Below are 18438 nucleotides of genomic sequence, written 5' to 3'. Positions count from 1 at the left end.
AACCTATGCCAGATCCTTAACCCACTGCACTGGGCTGAGGATCAAACCCACACTGCCTCAAAGACAACACCAGATTCTGAACCTGCTGTGACACAGTGGGAACTCCTGTATGATTTTTTTTTTTCTTTTTAGGGCCACACCTGCGGCATATGGAGGTTCCCAGGCTAGGGGTCAAGCTGGAGCTGTAGCTGCCAGCCTACACCAGAGTCAGAGCAATGCTGGATCCTAGCCACGTCTACCACTTTCACCACAGCTCATGGCAACGAAGGATCTTTAACCCACTGAGCAAGGCCAGGGATCGAACCTGTGTCCTCATGGATGCTAGTCAGATTCGTTTCCACTAAGCCACAAAGGGAACTCCCTGATTTTTGTTTAAATGTTCATTATTTCATTTAGTGGCATGGAAAGATGTTTATAATATATAGTGCTGAGTACAAAGAAGGTTACAATAAATAAAAATAGTATGATCCGATTTCAATGAAAAATACGTCTATATTTATTCATGTTTGTGTCTGTGTCTGTGACTGTATATGTATATGTATATATTTGTACATACACACAGCAAAGGTCTGTATCCATCCGATACAGAAACATTTGGAAGTTATTTCCTCAATGTTAGGATAACAATAGTAATTCTTACAGCTCTTATTATCTGCCAAGTGCTCTGCTCAGTCTTGTACAACTGATCAGTTACCTAAGCCTCACAACAACACTGTATGATAGGGCCTACTAATATCCCAGGTTTATAAATGAAGAAACTGGGACACAGAGAAGTCAGACAATGAGCAAGCCAGGATTCAAACCCAGGCAGTCTGGATCCAGGGTCTGTGCACTTAAGCCCCTTGGAATACTGCCTAATACCCCCTTAACAACAACTTTATAATCTTGTCTGTGTCGAGTGTACGTTATTTTTGAAAAGTTGTAAACATTCTTGGGTGGAGATTGTGATGAAGAGGAAGTCACTAGAAAAGGTGCAAAGAGGTTCGTCAAAGAAGGTGAAATTTTATCTGCAATTTAGCTTTTTATCCTCATTCTTTATAGGTTTATATAAATTTGTACAACTAATATATTATAATAGTCTCCTTGGAAAAAAAAAAAAAACCCAGAATATTTGTGAAGACTTTTTAGACCATTGCTTCCATTCCTGGTACCTTCTCACCTTCCTCCTCCAGAGTCAATCAAAATCAATACTACGCCCTTACTGTACAGCTTTTAGATTCCTGTGTGTGCGAGCACGCGCGCGTGTGTGTGTGTGTGTGTGTGTGTATGTTTAATCTACACATATACAAATATATAGATTACTGGTGATTTGTCAAAAATTTTATTTCCTACATCTATGACCTTTTTTTACAAAGAATACATACTACCTGGTTCATCTGGAGAATGCTTGTTTTAAATGTCATTACTGAAAGTGTGCAGAGTAGTGTCTCCTGGGATAAGCTTCCACAGCCTTGTCTAGGCCACAATGTCCTCTCCTTAAGTCAGGGATGAAAGGCTCCTCCGGGGGCTGCTGTTAGAGATCATGCTTGGTACTGCAGGGGACTACCAAGCACAGTACCCGAGCTCAGGGAAGGGGGCTTGTTAGTTTTTATTCAGGTTTGGATACTCTCTCTGAGAAATGCTTTGTGATTATGTTTTGGATTTTTCCTTCATGTTTTAAAGTGAACTGGCTGCTAACAAATGAAAACCAGGAGTTCTTGCTGTGGCTTATTGGGTTAAAAACTCAACATAGTGTCCATGAGGATGCACGTTCAATCCCTGGCCTTGCTCAGTGGGTTAAGGATCCTGCATTGCTGTGGCTGTGGTGTAGGCTGGCAGCTGCAGCCCCGACTCAACCCCTAGCCCTAGCCCGGGAACTTCTGTATGCCATAGGTACAGCTGAAAAAGAAGAAAAGAAAGAAATGAAAACCAGTACACTCTCAGAGCCCGAGCTGCGATTTAACCAAATAATAAAATCAGTGACTTAAACTAAGACCAGTTATGCAGGGTAACTAGTCATAATCCCTGCTCTTCCTTCTATTACTTATTGTTCACATAATTTGCCTTTTTTTTTTTTTTTTTTTTTTTTTTTTGTCTTTTTGCCTTTTCTAGGGCCGCTCCCACAGCACATGGAGGTTCCCAGGCTAGGGGTCTAATCAGAGCTGTAGCCGCCGGCCTATACCATAGCTCACAGCAATGCCAGATCCTCAGCCCACTGAGCAAGGCCAGAGATCAAACCCGCAACCTCATGGTTCCTAGTCGGATCCGTTAACCACTGAGCCATGACGGGAACTCCTAATTTGCCCATTTTATTGTGAGTGACCAAGAAAGCAAGAGTGACCTAAATTTTGTTTTTCTTCAAGAAAAAAAAAAAAAAAAAAAAGAAGCAGAAAAATTTGGAAGGATGAGTTTCAAGAAAATTAAGATAAATATTCAGCTTAAGAGTTCCATCTAGGAGAAAGGGGAATGGAAATAGAAACGCACCCTTCACACAGCCGACATGAAACACGTATGCTTTGCCATGTCACACTGGTTCCCAAGACCACGCTGTAAGCCAGGTTACAAGTGGAAGTGTTTCACCAAAGTCCGTTCAGAGAGTCCTGTCATAAGCAGCTCTGGGGTATGGGATGGGAGGCCAGAACGGACTCATCTCCTATTCATCCCTATTTAGAGAGGGCAGCACTACCGGCAGGGATCTCATTTTATAAAATTCTCTGTCGATTTCCACAAATTTTTGGCCTCCACAACCCAAGGCACAGAAGTCATTATTTTCCAATTAACGTTGGGGAAAAAAACCTGAAGGAGACAAAATACAATCATTTGTCTAGCATCATGGAACTGGCAGTTCCAAGAAGACTTAAGAAACAGCCGAGGCCTCTGGAGTGTCAGCTCTTCCTAAGCTGCCAGCCCCCTGCCTCCCTTTCATAGACGGACAGGGGCTCCTTTGGTCCTCTGCAGCCAAAGCCCGATGTGACTGCTCTGCTTCATGGATGCTACGGCTTTCTTTCTAAAGACTCCGTTGGTAAGACTCTTGCAGTTTTCTACAAGTCTGGCCTCTAAAGGAATGGCTCTTCTGTATAACTAGACTCAAAGAGTTAAGTCAAGCTTACCTGAATAACTTTAAAATCCTGTAACCACAGTAGTAATGGATCGAGGTTAGGATACATTTACAGACGAGAAAAGGCGCACATGCAAATGGTTCATCGGGGAGGAGGCCGTGGATAAATGTTAGCAGAATGAATCAGATCTGCCACAACGCCACATTCTGCCTTGAGTTTCCGGCTTTTAATTGGCAAACAATGATACTTCCTGCACATCAGGCTGTAGGAAGGAAAAAAAAAAAAAAAAAGCAAGTGTAAAGAGGAAAAGCATTTTGTAAATCCTCAAGTGCCATGGGTCTGCTGGTGGAACTGTCTACCACGCCAGCCATTCCAACAGGAATATTTATGGAGCCTGGGAGCAATGGATCTGGACCATTAAGTTGAAAGGCCAGGGGGAAAATTAGTTTAAAGTCAAACCTGGTCTTTGGGAGAAAAATAATGCCCATTTCCAGGTTGATTAAAACCTTTCTGATATGTTTATTTTAAATAAATAAAGTATATTTTGTTAATATAACACCTTGAGGAAATCATAATCGGTAATGAAAACTTCCTTGCCTCTTAGGAGAAATAGGTCCCAAACTGGGTATCAAAAAGCTTAAAGACAGGGTGGAACTGGAGTTTGCTTGCGGTGCAGCAGGTTAAGGATCTGGCACTGTCACTGAAGCGCCTTGGGTTGCTGCTGTGGTGTGGGTTTGATCCCTGGCCTGGGAATTAACACATGGCGTGAGCATGGCCAAAAAAAACAAAAAACAAACCCAAAAAACAGGGTGGAACTGTAAGAGTAAGGAGTCCAGAGGACCCTCTCCCCAGCAAAACTGCATTTTAACTGGTTAACATTATTTAAAACAACAGCAATGATCTTTAGGGTCTCTGGAAACTGTCTGAAGTACATACTGCAAATGGTGAAATATTCAAGAAAATCTACAGAATCTCAGAACAGAGCAGAGTCTGGCATTTGAGCCAAGATCGGCTCCATCACCCTGACTCTGCCTGCTCTGTGCTGCAGAAGCTCTCCCCAGGTATGTGCGAACAAGAAGACAGGGGGAGTTCCCGTCGTGGTGCAGTGGTTAACGAATCCGACTAGGAACCATGAGGTTGCGGGTTCAGTCCCTGCCCTTGCTCATTGGGTTAATGATCCGGCGTTGCCGTGAGCTGTGCTGTAGGTTGCAGACGTGGCTCGGATCCTGCATTGCTGTGGCTCTGGCATAGGCCGGTGGCTACAGCTCCGATTGGACCCCTAGCCTGGGAACCTCCATATGCCGCGGGAGCGGCCCAAAAAATAGCAAAAAAACAAACAAACAAAAAAAAAAACAAGAAGACAGGGGCTCCCTTCTCCAGCTCCCGGTGTGGTCTATTTCACTCTGGAAGGGGCAGGCTGCCCAGAGGGGCAGGTCTGTTCTGGGCAGGCAACACAGAGGCACGATCTCCTTTCCTCTACCCCATCCCCACTCATTTGGTGGAAGCTCCAGTTCAAGCCCAGCTGGCTATGAATACTGGGCCCTAATGGATTCCACCCAGGTAGAGAAGGGCTCCCAAGGTAGAGGCTTCATGGCAGGAGAAGTAAGTCAAGAGGACCAGGGGCTGCTACCACCCCTCCCACCCAGCACCCACATGGCATGGGTTGTCCCCCTGGGAAGAGTGGGCTCCCACCTCCAGCTCCAGGGGCAGGGCCAAAGGGGTCCTACTGCAGGGTAAGGGCTCACCATCAGGACAAAAAGATCCACATCTCTGCCTGAGGGGGCTGACCCTATGTGGGACGGAGAGGAGAGAACCTCACACCCAAGAGCATCACTGAAAAAAGTGGAAATCTTTGATGGAAAACAACTCAGGAGAGGCCTGAAGCTATGAAACCAGCAGAATGGCTGAGCAGGCAGAAATTTCATACAGAGAACCGGGGACAGCCAAGAAGAGCCTCCTGGGATTACAGCCAATCGTGAGTGTCAAGAAGGCTGTGTATAGCGGTCAGAGCAGGTCATGGGGCAGGCGTGACAACACTGCCAGGGCTGCACACAGACCCATCCACACAGGATGGAAGCTTGAGTAGCTCGAAGGGCTTAATTATAACCTGACCAATCACTGCCTGAACAACTGAACTTTCTTCATGGGGTCTAACTTTTATTTAAAAAATGAGTTTTCTGTAGGTTCTTGGGCCTACTTCTGGACCCTCTAGTCTGTTCTAATAATCATTTTCTCTATTTTGAATGCTACACTGTTTTGAGTACTGTAGTTTCATACTGAATCTTTAAGTCAGGTGGTGTTAGCCATACAAATTTGTCCTTTTTCAAAGCTGCTTTGACTAGTCTAGGCTCTTCCCACTTTGATTGAATAGTGACCTACCTGGAAGAACTGGCCTCTTAACAATATTGAGTATTCTAACCCACAGATGAGGTATATCCTTGATATAGCTAGGTCTTATTTAACTGCTTTTAGTAATGTTTTACAATTTTCAGTGTATAGATCCTGCATATCATTTATGCAAGATTCATTACTAAGTTTTTTGTATTTTTGATACTATTGTAAATGGAATTACATTGGACATTTCAGTTTCTGGCTGAATGTGGCTAGTATATAGAAAGATACTGATTTTTGGATATGGCCCCTGTATCCAGCAATTTTACTAAACTCACTTATTAGTTCTAGGAGATTTCTGGACATTCCATCAGATTTACTATATAGGCATTATGTGATATATACATATATATATATATGTATGTGTTTTATATATATATATATATATATATATATATATATATATATATATATAGAGAGAGAGAGAGAGAGAGAGAGAGAGAGAGAGAGAGAGATTCACTTCTTTATTTTGGGGGGCCATACCCATAGCATGTGTAATTTCCTAGGCTATGGATCAAAGCCGCACCACAGCAGCAACCCAAGCCACCACAGTGACAATGCTGGCTCCTTAACCCACCATGCTACAAGAGAACTCCTCCTTCTTTCTTCTAGCATATAGATATGTTATTTCTTTTTCATGCTATCTTTTTCTTGCCTTATAGCACTGGTCATAATCTCTAGTACAATGCTGAATAAAGAACAGGCATTATTTCCTTGTTCCTGTTCTTAGCGGGAAAGCATTCAGTCTTTTATTACTAAGTTTTATATTATTTACAGGTATTTTGCGTATGCCCCTTGTGTCAGGGTCCCCAAGACCACCCTCTGGCTTACAAGAGAAGAACTCACAGGACTCAAAAATTGGTCTACTCATGGTTAGTTTATTACAGTAAAATATACAGAGTGAAATGAACACAGGGGGGAAAGCAGATGTGGTGAAGTCCAGAGGAAACCATGTGCAAGCTTCCAAGTGTCATCCCAGTGGAGTAACATAGGACACACTTAATTCTCCCAGCAACCATGTGTGACAAGTGCAAAATGTTGTCAATCAGGGATGCTCACTTCAGCCTAGTTATCCAGGGTTTTTATTGGGAGCTGGTCATGTAAGCATACAGCACCTGTGTGAATGAGGTCAGTTGGCAGGAACTCACCATAAACCCCACTGCTAGTATAAATTATCTGGAGAAACTGCTAGAGCATGACTGAAGATCTAGGGTATGCAAATACACTCATTGGAGAAACCACTCCAAGAGTTCAGTTCTCTGAATCTAGGCAAAGGACAGACATGGAAACAGGCCTTTCTTAGAATATGCAGGGTTTGAGTAACCCAGGCCGGCTGTGTTAACCCTTTCCTGCACAACCCTTATCGGGTTAAGTTCTCTTTCAGTCCCAGGTTACAGTGAGTCTGTATCAGGCATAGACACTAGATTTTGTCCAACACTTTTTCTGCATGCGTTGAAATAATCATATGGTTTTTCATTTTAGCTTGTTTATATCATGAGTTATACTGATTGCTGTTCAAACTAATGTTGAACAACCTTGCATTTTGGGGATAAACACCATTTGGTAATGATGCATTAACCATCCTATATATTGTTAGGGAATATAAATATAAATTTCCCTTTAGCATTTTTGCATCTATGTCCATTAGGGGTGTGTAACTGTCTTGTGTCTTTGACTGGTCTTGGTGTCACAGTCATTGCAGTTTCCTAGAAGGAGCTGTGAAGTATTACCTTCTCTACAATTTTCTGAAAGTTTGTGCAGAATCAGTAGTTTCTTTCTTAATGTTTGTTAGCACTCACCAGTGAAACCATTGGGCCTAGAGTTTTCTTTGTGGGTAAGCTTTTCTACAAATTTAAATTATTTGGTAGATATTGGGCTATTGACATTACTTATGTCTTCTTGAGGGAACTTGGGTGGGTTGTGTCTTAAGACAGAATGTGCCCATTTCATCTCAGTTGTCACACTGATTGACATTAAGTTGTTAATAACATTCCCTTATTATTCTTTAATGTTTGTAGAACATGTAGTGATGTTATCTTTCTCATCCTCAAACTGGTAATGTGTATTCTCTCTTTTTTCTTTTGGTTTCATTTTCTCTGTTGTTTCCACTTTAGATTCTCACTCTAAACTTTCGTTTCTTTGCTCCTGCTTGAGTTTTGCTCTTGTTTTTCTTGTTTCTTAAGGAGGAAGCTGTGGTCAATTATGTGACATTTCTTCTTTTTTGATTTAAGCATCAGTATAGCTATAAATTTCCCTCTAAGTACTGTTTGAGCAACATGCCACAAATTTGATACGCTGTTTTCATACTTTCTATATTCTCTTTTTATTTCTTTAACCAATGGGTTATTTTAGAGTGTGTTATTTACTACCAGTACTTGAGGGTTTTACAGATCTTTGTCTTATTGAATTCTAATTTAATTATAATCAGATTGCATACTTTATATGACCTGAATTATTTTAAAAGTTTTGGGACTTCTTTTGTGGCTCAGAATATGGTCTAACTTATTAAATGCTCTCTGTGTAGTTGAAAAAAAAGGTATATTCAGCTGCTGTTGGATATAATGGCCTATAAATATCAATTAGCTCAAGTTTGTTGATAATGTTCAAGTCTTCTATATCCTTCATCATTTCTATCTACTTACTCTATCAATTATTGAGAGAGGAGTAATAAAATCTCCAACTATAATGAGATCTGTCTATTTCTCCTTATAATTCTGTTATTTGTTTCAGGTATCTTTTCTTTTCTTTTTTTTTTTTTTTCTTTTTTCTTTTTCAGCTGCACCCCCACCATATGGAAGTTCCAGGCCAGGGATAAATCCAAGCTGCAGCTGTGACCTATGCCACAACTGTGGCAATGCTGGATTTCTAACCCACTGTGCTGGTCTGGGAACTCGAACCCACACTGCCACAGAGACAACACCAGATCTTTACCCTGATGTGCCACTGCAGGAACTCCAGCTTCATGTATCTTAAAGCTCTATTATTAGGGATATAAATGTTGAATAAGAGCTGCAGCTGCCAGCCTACACCACAACCACAGCAACACCAGATACTTAACACACTGAATAGGGCCAGGGATTGAACCCACGTCCTTATGGGTACTAGTCGGGTTCATTACTACTGAACCACAACAGGAACTCCAAGAAACGCCATTCTTTATTGCTAATAATATCATCATCTCTGCAACCTACTTTGTCTAATATTAACATACCACTCAAACTTTCTCAACCAGTGCTAGCACTATGTATCCCTTTCCACTTAGTCTCATCCTATCTGTGTCTTTATATTCAATGTGTGTTTCTTGTAGGCAACTTATAATTGGGTCTTGCTTTTTAATCCAAACTGACAATCTGCCCTGCGGTGTTTAGAGCACTTATTTTGGTATGACTGTTCATATGGTTAAGTTTAAGAGTTTATCATTTTGATATTTGCTTTTTATTTATCCCATCTGTCCTTTGTTCCTCTTTTCATCTTTTTCTATCTTCTTTCGAGTTAAGTATCTTTATGATTTCACTTTATCTCCTTTGGTGGTTTATTAACTATAACTCTGTGTCTACACACACTGTTTATTTCTTCACTTTTCATGCAATCTTAAACTCACATTTATCTTCTCTAGTTTCTGGTCCAACATCTCCCAACACACACACACACATACACACGAACATATGCACTTGCTAGGATCTCCAGTGAGCTTCACACTACTAAATCCTATGGTATCAGTCCTTATCATATTTGACTTTTCAGTAACATTTCAGTTTACCCATTGTCCTGAATTACTCTTTTCTTGGTTCCATGAAATCACACTCTCCAGATCATCTTAGGTTTTTTGGCCACAAACTCTCAATCATTTGCAACTTTACTTCTATCCAACCTATAATCTCAAGGGTTCCTAGGGCTCAATCTTAGCCCCTTTCTGTCTTGCTCAGCATCTTAAAAACATGGTCCTCAAGAATTAGGAAGTAGTTCAAAGGCATTTTCAGATAAAAAAGTAATGAAAGAAATTTGTTCACATATAGTTTGCAAAGTTGAAACATAAGATTAGTCATGATTTTTGCACAAATCCTTTGATTTTAAAGTTACCTACTCACTTTAATATCTCATTATGCTCAGTCTGCATTAATCAGTTCATGTCAGCTAGTGTTCAGCAAATATGACGGTATAAAACCAAGTAAACTTTCCATAATTTTCAAACAAAGCCTCAAGCCTCAAATCAATTTGTTTTGATAAGGAAAGATAAGAGACTAAGACTAAAGAGGCGTTACGCAGCTAAAACAGGAAAATATCTTGACATTGCTAAGAAGCTGTTGATCCAAATTTAATGCCCAATTTAATTACTATGACCAAAAAAAAAAAAAAACAAGCTATTGATAAAATTTCTTTATTAAACGACTCTGTTGGAAGTCATATCTTATCAATGACATGTGGTATAAAAGAGCAGTTATTATCACTTGGGTGTTTCAACATTTATTTAGCTTTTAAAAGTGAACAAACTACTTGTGAGAAAACAGGAATCCGTTCTTACAGTATATATAGTATGTAATAGGGTAGAAATACTCAACGTCTCTGCTTATTGGCTGAGGCTCAGAGTACAAAGGGAGTGGGTTTTCACTTAGGCAACGGTACTTCTGTGAGCTGTGATGTAGTTTGAAAGAGGTGCAATCCATTCAAAACTGACAGAGCACGAGCTATACAAACAGCAAGGAGAGGTGCTGCTGGTTTGCAAAGAGATGTTTTCAACATACAGGGCAGTTAGAAGGCAAGAGTACGCGCCCTGACTGTAACTGAGCATTGAAGGAGATAGTGAAGATGGGACACCAGCAAATCTCGACGACTCTGAGTACACGTTCTCGGATGCTGAGGACAGAAACAGTGCTTGTTTGCAAGATTACTTTTCCCACCCAAGTTCCCTGGCTGCCAAGGACAAAAGTACTGACAAGACTTCCTGAAAGGAGGTGTGAGATAAAAACATTTCTTCATGACGCTGATAATACCAACAGTCATTCTTGATTTCCAGAAGTGATGGCTAAAATACAATCAGCATCTCAAATAACCTGAACCCACTGCTTCAAAATACTGCACATGTTAATGCTGAGAATAAGATGCCAGATTTCTCAAGCGGTTCAATTACTAGGCTGTGATTCCTTCTCAGAACCTGATGGTTTTCTTTACTTAGCAGAGAGTGAGACTGGCTTTATTATTATCATATATAAAGAACACAGAAAACATGAACAGATACTTTCCAGAGACTGAAGTAGTCAAAGAATCCACATGCTCCCATCTTTCAAACATTCAGGCTGGTTGAAACATCTGCTCCTACAGTTACTTAATATTATAAGTGTGTGAATCTGGCAACTGACAGGGCACTAGGAATGCTAGGAATGGTCTTCCTAAAATTTCTCAAGTCTGTGTTTTATCTCGGTGTTTCAAAGCATCTGACACGGCCAGCAAACACTACATGCAAACCTTGAAAAGGTATAATAACAGCTTGGGATTTCCTAATTTAATAGAAATATGGGGTAAATACTAAAAGTGCCAGGGTGTAACCTACATCTCAAACTATCAAGTTAGAAACTTTGTAAGAGGCTGCAAAAATACCATCCTTTTAACAATAAAGGCATTATTTGATGTTAAAATACTGCTTTATTGTTTAAATTTGGTGATCTGCATGGGTGCTGAAAATCTGAGAAACACTATCTGAGGGATCCCACTTCCTCCCATGATTTTCAGACCATCTATCTATACAGGCTGAGGTCAAAATTTCCAGTCCAGCCTTCTCCTCCGAGCTCAACTCATTTATCCAACTGCGCCTTCAACCTTAGAGGCACCATTAAACCTATCACAGTCCCCAAACCAAGCTCCTGGTCCCTTGCACATCTCCCCTTCTCCCAATTTCCCCACCTCAGTGAAAACTGCTCCTTCTTCCTGGAAACCCACCTGCATCATTCAAAGTGCAGCCTGGGTGGGCCCCTCTTCTCTCTTCCCCCGCTGAGTCCAAATCACCTTCACCTCCACCCTGGACTACCCTGTAGCTTCCCAAGTGTCTTTCAGCAGCCTTTCTTCGGTCCCCCGTATATGTTTTCAATTGCTGCTGGAACAAATCAGCACAACCTTAGTGGCCTGAAACAACACAATTTCTTATCTTACAGGTTTGCTGCAGTCTGACATGGGACTCACTGGGCTAAAATTAAGGTGAGCTTGACTCCTGCCCAGAGGCTGTCAAGGGGGATCTATTCCCTTGGCTTTTCCAGCTTCTAGAAGCCCCCCCACTTTCCTTGCTTGGCAGCCCCCTTACTTCTTCTCCAAAGCCAGCCACACTGACCCTCTGTGACTATTCTTCCAAGGCCACATCTCCGTCTGACTTCTGTCTCCATCTTCTACTTTTACGGACCCTTGTGATTGCACTGGGTCCACCTGGACGATCCAAGATAATCTCCCCATCACTAGCCAGCTCATCAGCAACCTTAACTCTCCTTTGCTCTGTAACCTTCACAGTTTCTGGCGACTAGGATGTGGCTATCTTCGGGAGGCCACTCACCTCTCGCACTCCAATACATAGCTCATTTTCCACACAACAGCCAGAATGATCTTTTCAAAAACACAAACGTGTTCATGTCACTTCCTCCATAAAACCCTTCAACGGCCCCACACTGCTCCAAGGATAAAGTTCACATCCTAAACATGTGCCATGAAGCCACACATGCCCGAACTACTGGCCTGACTCCTGGTTCACGGCGTTCCAGCCACACACAGCTTCTCTCGCAAGCTCCTTTCTGCCTCAGGGCCTTTGCTCATGCTATTTCTGCTGTCTGAACAGCCCTCCCCACCTCCCACCAACCTTTACCTGGCCAACTCTTGCTCAATCCTTCAGATCTCTGTAAAGGTAACTTTCACAGGGTGGCCTGACCTGAGCACCTGGTCCGGCACTAGCTCCTCCTGGTATGCACTTCAGTGGACTCTTTCTTTCAGAGCTTCTACGACAACTGGAGCTCAATGTTATTGCGTTATTGGCTTAATGTCTGCCTCCTTGCAACAGACTGCAAACCCATGAGGGCTGGGGCCAACTCTGTTCTGCTCACTGCTGTACATCCTGGGACTGAGAACTGACGGTAGCAGCTAAATAAATGAGTGCCGTCAACGATATTTCCAGAGCAGATCTAACTCCTAGAGGGGGAGCTGCATGAGCCAGAGACCTCAGCATCCTGCTGGAGCATCAGGCCATCTCACCCCATCCCTTCAGACCCCTACCACAACCACACATCTCCAGCCTGTGTCCCAAACTCTGTGTTTTCCCCTGATGCCTTGTGCCATTTCTGCTGTGTCAACTCCGGTAAGGCCACATGACTGCTCTCTGGCTCATGGGCTGTACCACCAGAAAAGTTTTAAACACATGGCAGTTGGTGTCACAAAAACATCACAGTTTTTGCAGCTCAGGAAGCCTTCCCTTGGCTCTGAGCCCCTGGGACTCTCCCCACATGTTCTTTCCTACTCAATTTTTTTTTTTTTTAATTTCTTTTGACAGCACCTGTGGCATGTGGAAGTTCCCAAGCCAGGGATCTCACCTGTACCACAGCAGTGACAATGGTGGATCCTTAACCCACTGAGCCACTAGGAAACTGCCCTATTCACTTTAAATCCTATATCCTGAGTTAGACTAGAAAGGGTTTATGATCTGGAGCCTGAAAGTTCTGGGTTTAAATCTGGCTGAGTCCTTGTTCAGAAAGGGCACCGAAATTTGAGCCTCACATCATCCCTAAAAAAGAGGACAATAATTTACTCATGCCACCCTCACCGAGGTGCTGGAGGGCCCGGTACAGGCATTCTCTATTTAGAACTGTCCCCAGCCACCAAACACAGGCATGTAACAGACCTAAACCCAGCTAAACCCAGTGCTAGAACAATTACGAAGAACGCCAAGAAGATAAAACCATCAGATCTGAACCCCTCTGTGTGTGTGCTGATTCAAGGAACATCTTCACAGACACCATTTTCTCTAGAACTTTCACTGCCAGGAACACATCCCACCTCCGTCCTCTTCCAGCCCGAGGCTATGTCTATAAACACACTGCCTACTCAGGACGAGGTCTCTGCAGATGTCAGCTGCCCGCCCCCCTTCCCCCATGCAGCCCTGCATGCTCAGTCTCTGAGATGCCCTTACTGAGACTTGACCATCCGACAAGCACTTTCTCCATGTAACGCCTCCATCCAGGCTGTACTGGCCATTGTCTCTCACTCTCCTGGACTTCGGTCATTTTGCTTTCTCTGCCCTCCCTGTAAGACCACTTCTGTAGCTCCAATACCTAGCTCAAGGGTAACTTTCTTCAATAAACCTTCCTGGTCCCCCAGATACTTCTGGTAATACTATCACCAGCTAAACCATATCTCCAGGCCCTTGAGAGGCAGGATCTGACTTGGTTCAGCTTGCAATCCCCTCCCGAGCATGTGGAATGGTATTTTATAGGTACTAGATGCTTATTCAGTATTCGCTGACCGACAGAGTGAAATAATGACTCAAGGACTTATGGAGTTGGGTTTAGACAGATAAACTCTGCACCATGGGAGGGGAGGGCCAGTACAGGTGTCCGTCACCCAGCTCAGAAAAGGGGTTGGGACTAAAGACGTACATCGGGCAGGCATTGTCACTAGAGAGGTAGCTGAAGCTGGGGGCTCACCAAAAAATGATGGGCTGAGAGGAGAAAAAGGTTCAGATGGAGCATTTCTGGGGGAGAAGGCAGTGCAGCTAAATGAAAATTATGATTCCAGAATAAATCTTAGAAAGGAGAAGAAACCCGAAGGAGTACGGTCCAAAAGAGAGAGCTGGAGAAACACCTCTAAGGATGCTGATGTTGTAGACAGAAGAGGTGGAAGGTGTACAGGCGGCTGCTGTGTGTGGGGACTGGCAAGTCCTTGGTGTCTCCTAGCAAGTCAGGAGCTGGGGCGGAGGTGGGGCTGGGGAGCTGAGGTACGAGTAAGAATGACAGAAAGTAGAAGACCATTCTCTCAAGAAGCTGGACAGAGAAAGGAGAGGATCGTGGTGCCCAGGGAGTCTGGAAAGAGTTGTGAATATAAAATAACAGAGAAAATGGTGGCTCGGCGTGTAAAGCACTGCACTGATAGACAAAAGTGACCACTGCTCTGGCCGAGTGGCAGGAAGAAGCAGCGTGGGCACAGGTGCTGCTGTAACTCTGTGGCCCTCCCACCCACAGGATCTTGGGAGACTCCCTGCTTCCTCACTCACCTAACTCACTAGATTGTTCTAATCATCCATGAAAAGACGTTGTGGAAGAGTTTACCGCTATCAAGGTTCTATCACTGGCATAGAAGACTCGTTATCTTAACAGGTGTGTCTGTCATTTTTCCTTTTCTCTCCTCAGAAAGAGGTGGAAACTCCCTCCTATGTAACACCGATCTTCGTCACCTAATTCCAGTAGGAGGGCTAAGACAACAGCAGAGACAGAAGAAGGCAGGGTAGCGTCGGGGTACAGAGTCAAGGCTGTGATGGCATCCCCTCCAACTCCTTCCTACCAATCTCCCCAACTCCCTAAACTGGGGACATTAGTCCAGGGCTACCTCCCCTGGTGGGTGGAGAACCATCAGCGTTCACACTGGAACTGAGTGTCCACTGCTCTGCCAGTCTGGTCTGTCAGCGGGGACCTTGTGCTGACCTCAAGGTGCCTAGCCAGAGAAAGGCTTGGGGAGAGTCAGCACTAACCTCATGACTGTCTTGAAAAATAAAACGAAATGGTGCCCTGAGATAAAGTTTATTTATAGCTCCTTGGTTATCTTGTTCTGGGTCTTTCCCCCTAAGGAAATGCTGCAAGTGCAGCGGTGTCTTTCCACATTCAAGCCATGTCACAGAAACTTTTCACATGGAAGGGGCAGGCAGCTGCTTCTGAGCATGACCAGGGCCAAAGTCAGAGGAGTATTTCCTCAAAATACTTGTGACTGGAACACAGTACCAAACAGAAGCCATATGTGCAATAGGAGGTGTACTTGCAGATTACAGGTGGCAGCTCAAGGTTATGGATGCTACCAAAAAAACACACGAAGAACTTAGGCAGAAGTCTTCCATTAATGAGGTTCGCTATGGCCTTCCTCCTCAAAGCGGAATTTATCATATCACTCAACGGAAAGCAATGGTCAACAGTCATTTCAATTGGTGGGTAATACAAGAGTCATCTGTATTTATCTTTAGGATGCATGGTGGGCTTTTTTTTTTTTTTTTTTTAATCTTCCCAACTGTGCTTGGCTTAGGGAAACATTAAAATTAATTCTCATTCCACCAGCACGGCTGAAGAGATTATCCAGATGCCTCTTCTATTAAAAGAAACTAACAAATTACAAGAGGAAGCTCACGTGCAGAATGTCGACTGTGTTTCAAAAAAACAGAAACTGTCCTTATTGACAGCATTCATACCTTCACAGGAAGAATAACAGTATCAGTAAGAAAGAAGACACAATAGCATTAAGACATAGTAGAGGAGCTTAATAAGGGCCAAAGAAGAATGTGGGATTGTAGGTGGAAGGTTCACCCCTAAAGAAAGACAGCCTGCTCCATGGAAATCAAGCAAAATCATTAGGGGGATGGCAGAGAAAACTCAGCATTCCCTCCAAAGAAATGAGATAACTGCTATAACAAACCAAATATACAAGAGACTCATTAATGCTCTTATCATCCTTACAAGCACACAAGTGATCCAACAGCCAATGCAGACATAAGGTGATGGAGGAGAGGACTGAATAACAGGAGCAAAAGCCTCTCTCTAGTACTGATGCAATCACCTCTGTTAATTCAACGGATATTGACTGAGCACCTACTACATGCCAGGCTCTGTTCCCGAGTCTGAGGACACTGTAGTAAACAAAACAGACAAAAATGCCTGCCCACGTGGAGCTTATACTCTAGTGAAGTATTTAAGATATGTGACACTGGGCAAGACATGTCCTTGGGATGATGAAAGGGCTTGTTATGGAGAAATCAGAAAGAGAAGCACTGCCAATAAAAAGTGAATACACACACAAACACATATACACACATATACATACATATAATAATACAAAATGAAATTTACTAATGAAACTGATAGTGAAACTGAATATATAATCAGAGAGCACACTGTCACAATTTGAAATTATTTTTGCCAAAATCAAGCGCCAGTAGTTCCTTTCCTCTGATGTGGCTTTATATTAGAGGATTATATGTATGAACCAAAAAAAAAAAAGTCTTAGTGACCACCACTGTTACACAGTGGCCTGGGATGGAACCAGCATATGTAACCAAAAAATCCAGACCAACAGACTAGTTTCTACTGGATAAAAACTTAAAAACAGAAGAGAATTTACTGATAAATCAATTTATCTGGAAATATATTCCAGGAATGGGGGGGGGGGGAAGTGCTGATTACATCAAATGAGTTACTGCAAATAAGAAAACAAGGTTATTCAAGTAAATTTAGGAAGTTTTCTCAGTACATGGGGTAGTGGCACATGTTAAAGCTAACAATTTGCTGATATGTGATTCTGCCATCTTTCCACTGAATTCAAAGGCGTAAATAGCGTCCATTTGCCCTCTTACTAGGCGATTTCACCTCTAACAGGTTAATGGAATACTCTTGGCAAAGGAATTCCACTCTTTGCAGGCTGCATATGAAATAAATGAATGTATAAAAGCAAGGTAAACAAAAACAAGCGCAGGCACAATGCAAATACCGGAGGAAGACACAAGACTTGCAGTTGAAACATTCCAGGTCATCAGTTCTGTCCAGTGGAAAAAAAAAAATCTAAGAACCTCACCATCTAGAGACTTAGAACTCACACTCGGCCCACCTCAGTTTTCAATGGCTAGCCCCCGAGGAGGGAAAAGGAGCCAGCCCTGGCGGTTCCTCTGAGGCCCACTCAGGGCCCAGAGGGGCTAGTTCCCTCGCTTTAGATTGAGGTTTGGGGGGTAGCTGGTGGGAACACCTGAGGCTAAGGAAGAGAAACAGGTTCAAAGGCAAAGTTGAAAAAGACGGTGGAGTGACGAGGGCGGAGAAACCGCAGCGAGTCAAAATCAATCACTGGGACAGAGCAGCCGCACGGCGCTGGGGACCCACCGGGCCGTCTCCACTGCCCGAGCCGCCAGGGCCGGGTTCTTCTCGCCCGGGAATTCAACAGCCGGCCGGCGCGGCCGTCGGGGTAGCGGGGGCAGTTCCCGGGAACCCCTCCCGCCCTCTCCCGTCAACCCCGCCCATCGGCCCGCCCAGTCCCGCCCGGCTACTCACCGGATTCGCTTCCCACATAACGGTGGCGAAATCGAGCGGAGAGAGCCTGGGGGAAGGGGCTGGCCACGGGGCCGGGGTGCTGGGTTTTTCCTGAGGGTCCCCGGGAGCGAAGGGACGGAGGGGCAACCTCCACACAGGCCTCCGTCTCCCTCTCCCTGTCACAAGCCGGCGTCTTCGGATCCCCTAACCTCTCGACTTCCGGCCAGAGCCTGCTAACCGGGGCCGGTCCCGCCCCGCCCCCGGAAGCTCACCCCGCCCCTGCCGCTCCCTTCCGGCCTGGAGCGAAGTGGGCGGGGCTTGCGAGGGTCTGGGGTTGTGGGCGGAGCTAAAGGGCTTCAGTCCAACCACAGTCCAGGGCTGCAATCCGCCTGCCATCTCCAAGTGATTCCCAAGCATCCCAGGCTGTAATTCTTCGATATTTCTTGATCACCGTATAGTGGGTGTAGCGGTAAGAGGCAGAGAGGTCTGGGAATGAGTAGCCTGTGGGACAGGCTTCACGATCTGTTTGCTCGTGCTCTGCAGGAGACGATAATAGGGTGTTGTGAAATCATTGGAGAAAGCTAGCACAGTATTTGGCATACAGTAAAAGCTCAATGAGTGGAGATTATTTGCCAGATACTGTGCTAGGCTCTGGAATGAACAAGAGTGACCCGTATGCAGTCCTCATGGAGCTTAGAGTCTAGAGGAAAAAAAATAAGAAGTAATTTAGATAACAGGATGCAAGGGTTCCCTGGTGACATAGCAGTTAAGGG

At 43.8% G+C, this 18438-nt stretch overlaps 1 protein-coding gene across 8 annotated transcripts in view; it reads right to left on the bottom strand.

The window, feature by feature from the left end:
* The window catches only part of PARP11 (poly(ADP-ribose) polymerase family member 11), a 40129-nt gene extending 22244 nt beyond the window's left edge, over positions 1–17885 (bottom strand). For 4 of the 8 annotated variants that reach the window (XR_014845484.1, XM_003126559.6, XM_085025169.1 and 1 more), the window contains exons 1-2: positions 17687–17885; positions 3090–3300 (exon numbers count right to left, since the gene is read on the bottom strand). Coding sequence is in view for 3 of the 8 variants with exons in the window: in XM_003126559.6 (XP_003126607.3) it covers positions 3090–3146 (57 nt within the window). In the remaining 5 variants the exon portion in view is untranslated. Of the gene's footprint in view, positions 1–2463; positions 2776–3089; positions 3301–17686 lie in introns of all 8 variants that reach the window. The other 4 variants (XM_005664071.4, XM_085025170.1, XR_014845485.1 and 1 more) reach the window with 2 other exon arrangements.
* Between the last annotated feature and the right edge of the window lie 553 nt (positions 17886–18438).

Source organism: Sus scrofa, chromosome 5, assembly GCF_054392235.1.
Source record: "Sus scrofa isolate SSC_HxYL_T2T_F1_AM1 chromosome 5, Sscrofa_HxYL_maternal_Yorkshire_Landrace_v2.0, whole genome shotgun sequence".
Taxonomy (NCBI): Eukaryota; Metazoa; Chordata; class Mammalia; order Artiodactyla; family Suidae; genus Sus; species Sus scrofa.
The sequence above is the reverse complement of the archived record's forward strand: the minus strand, read 5'-3'. Positions and strand labels throughout refer to the sequence as shown.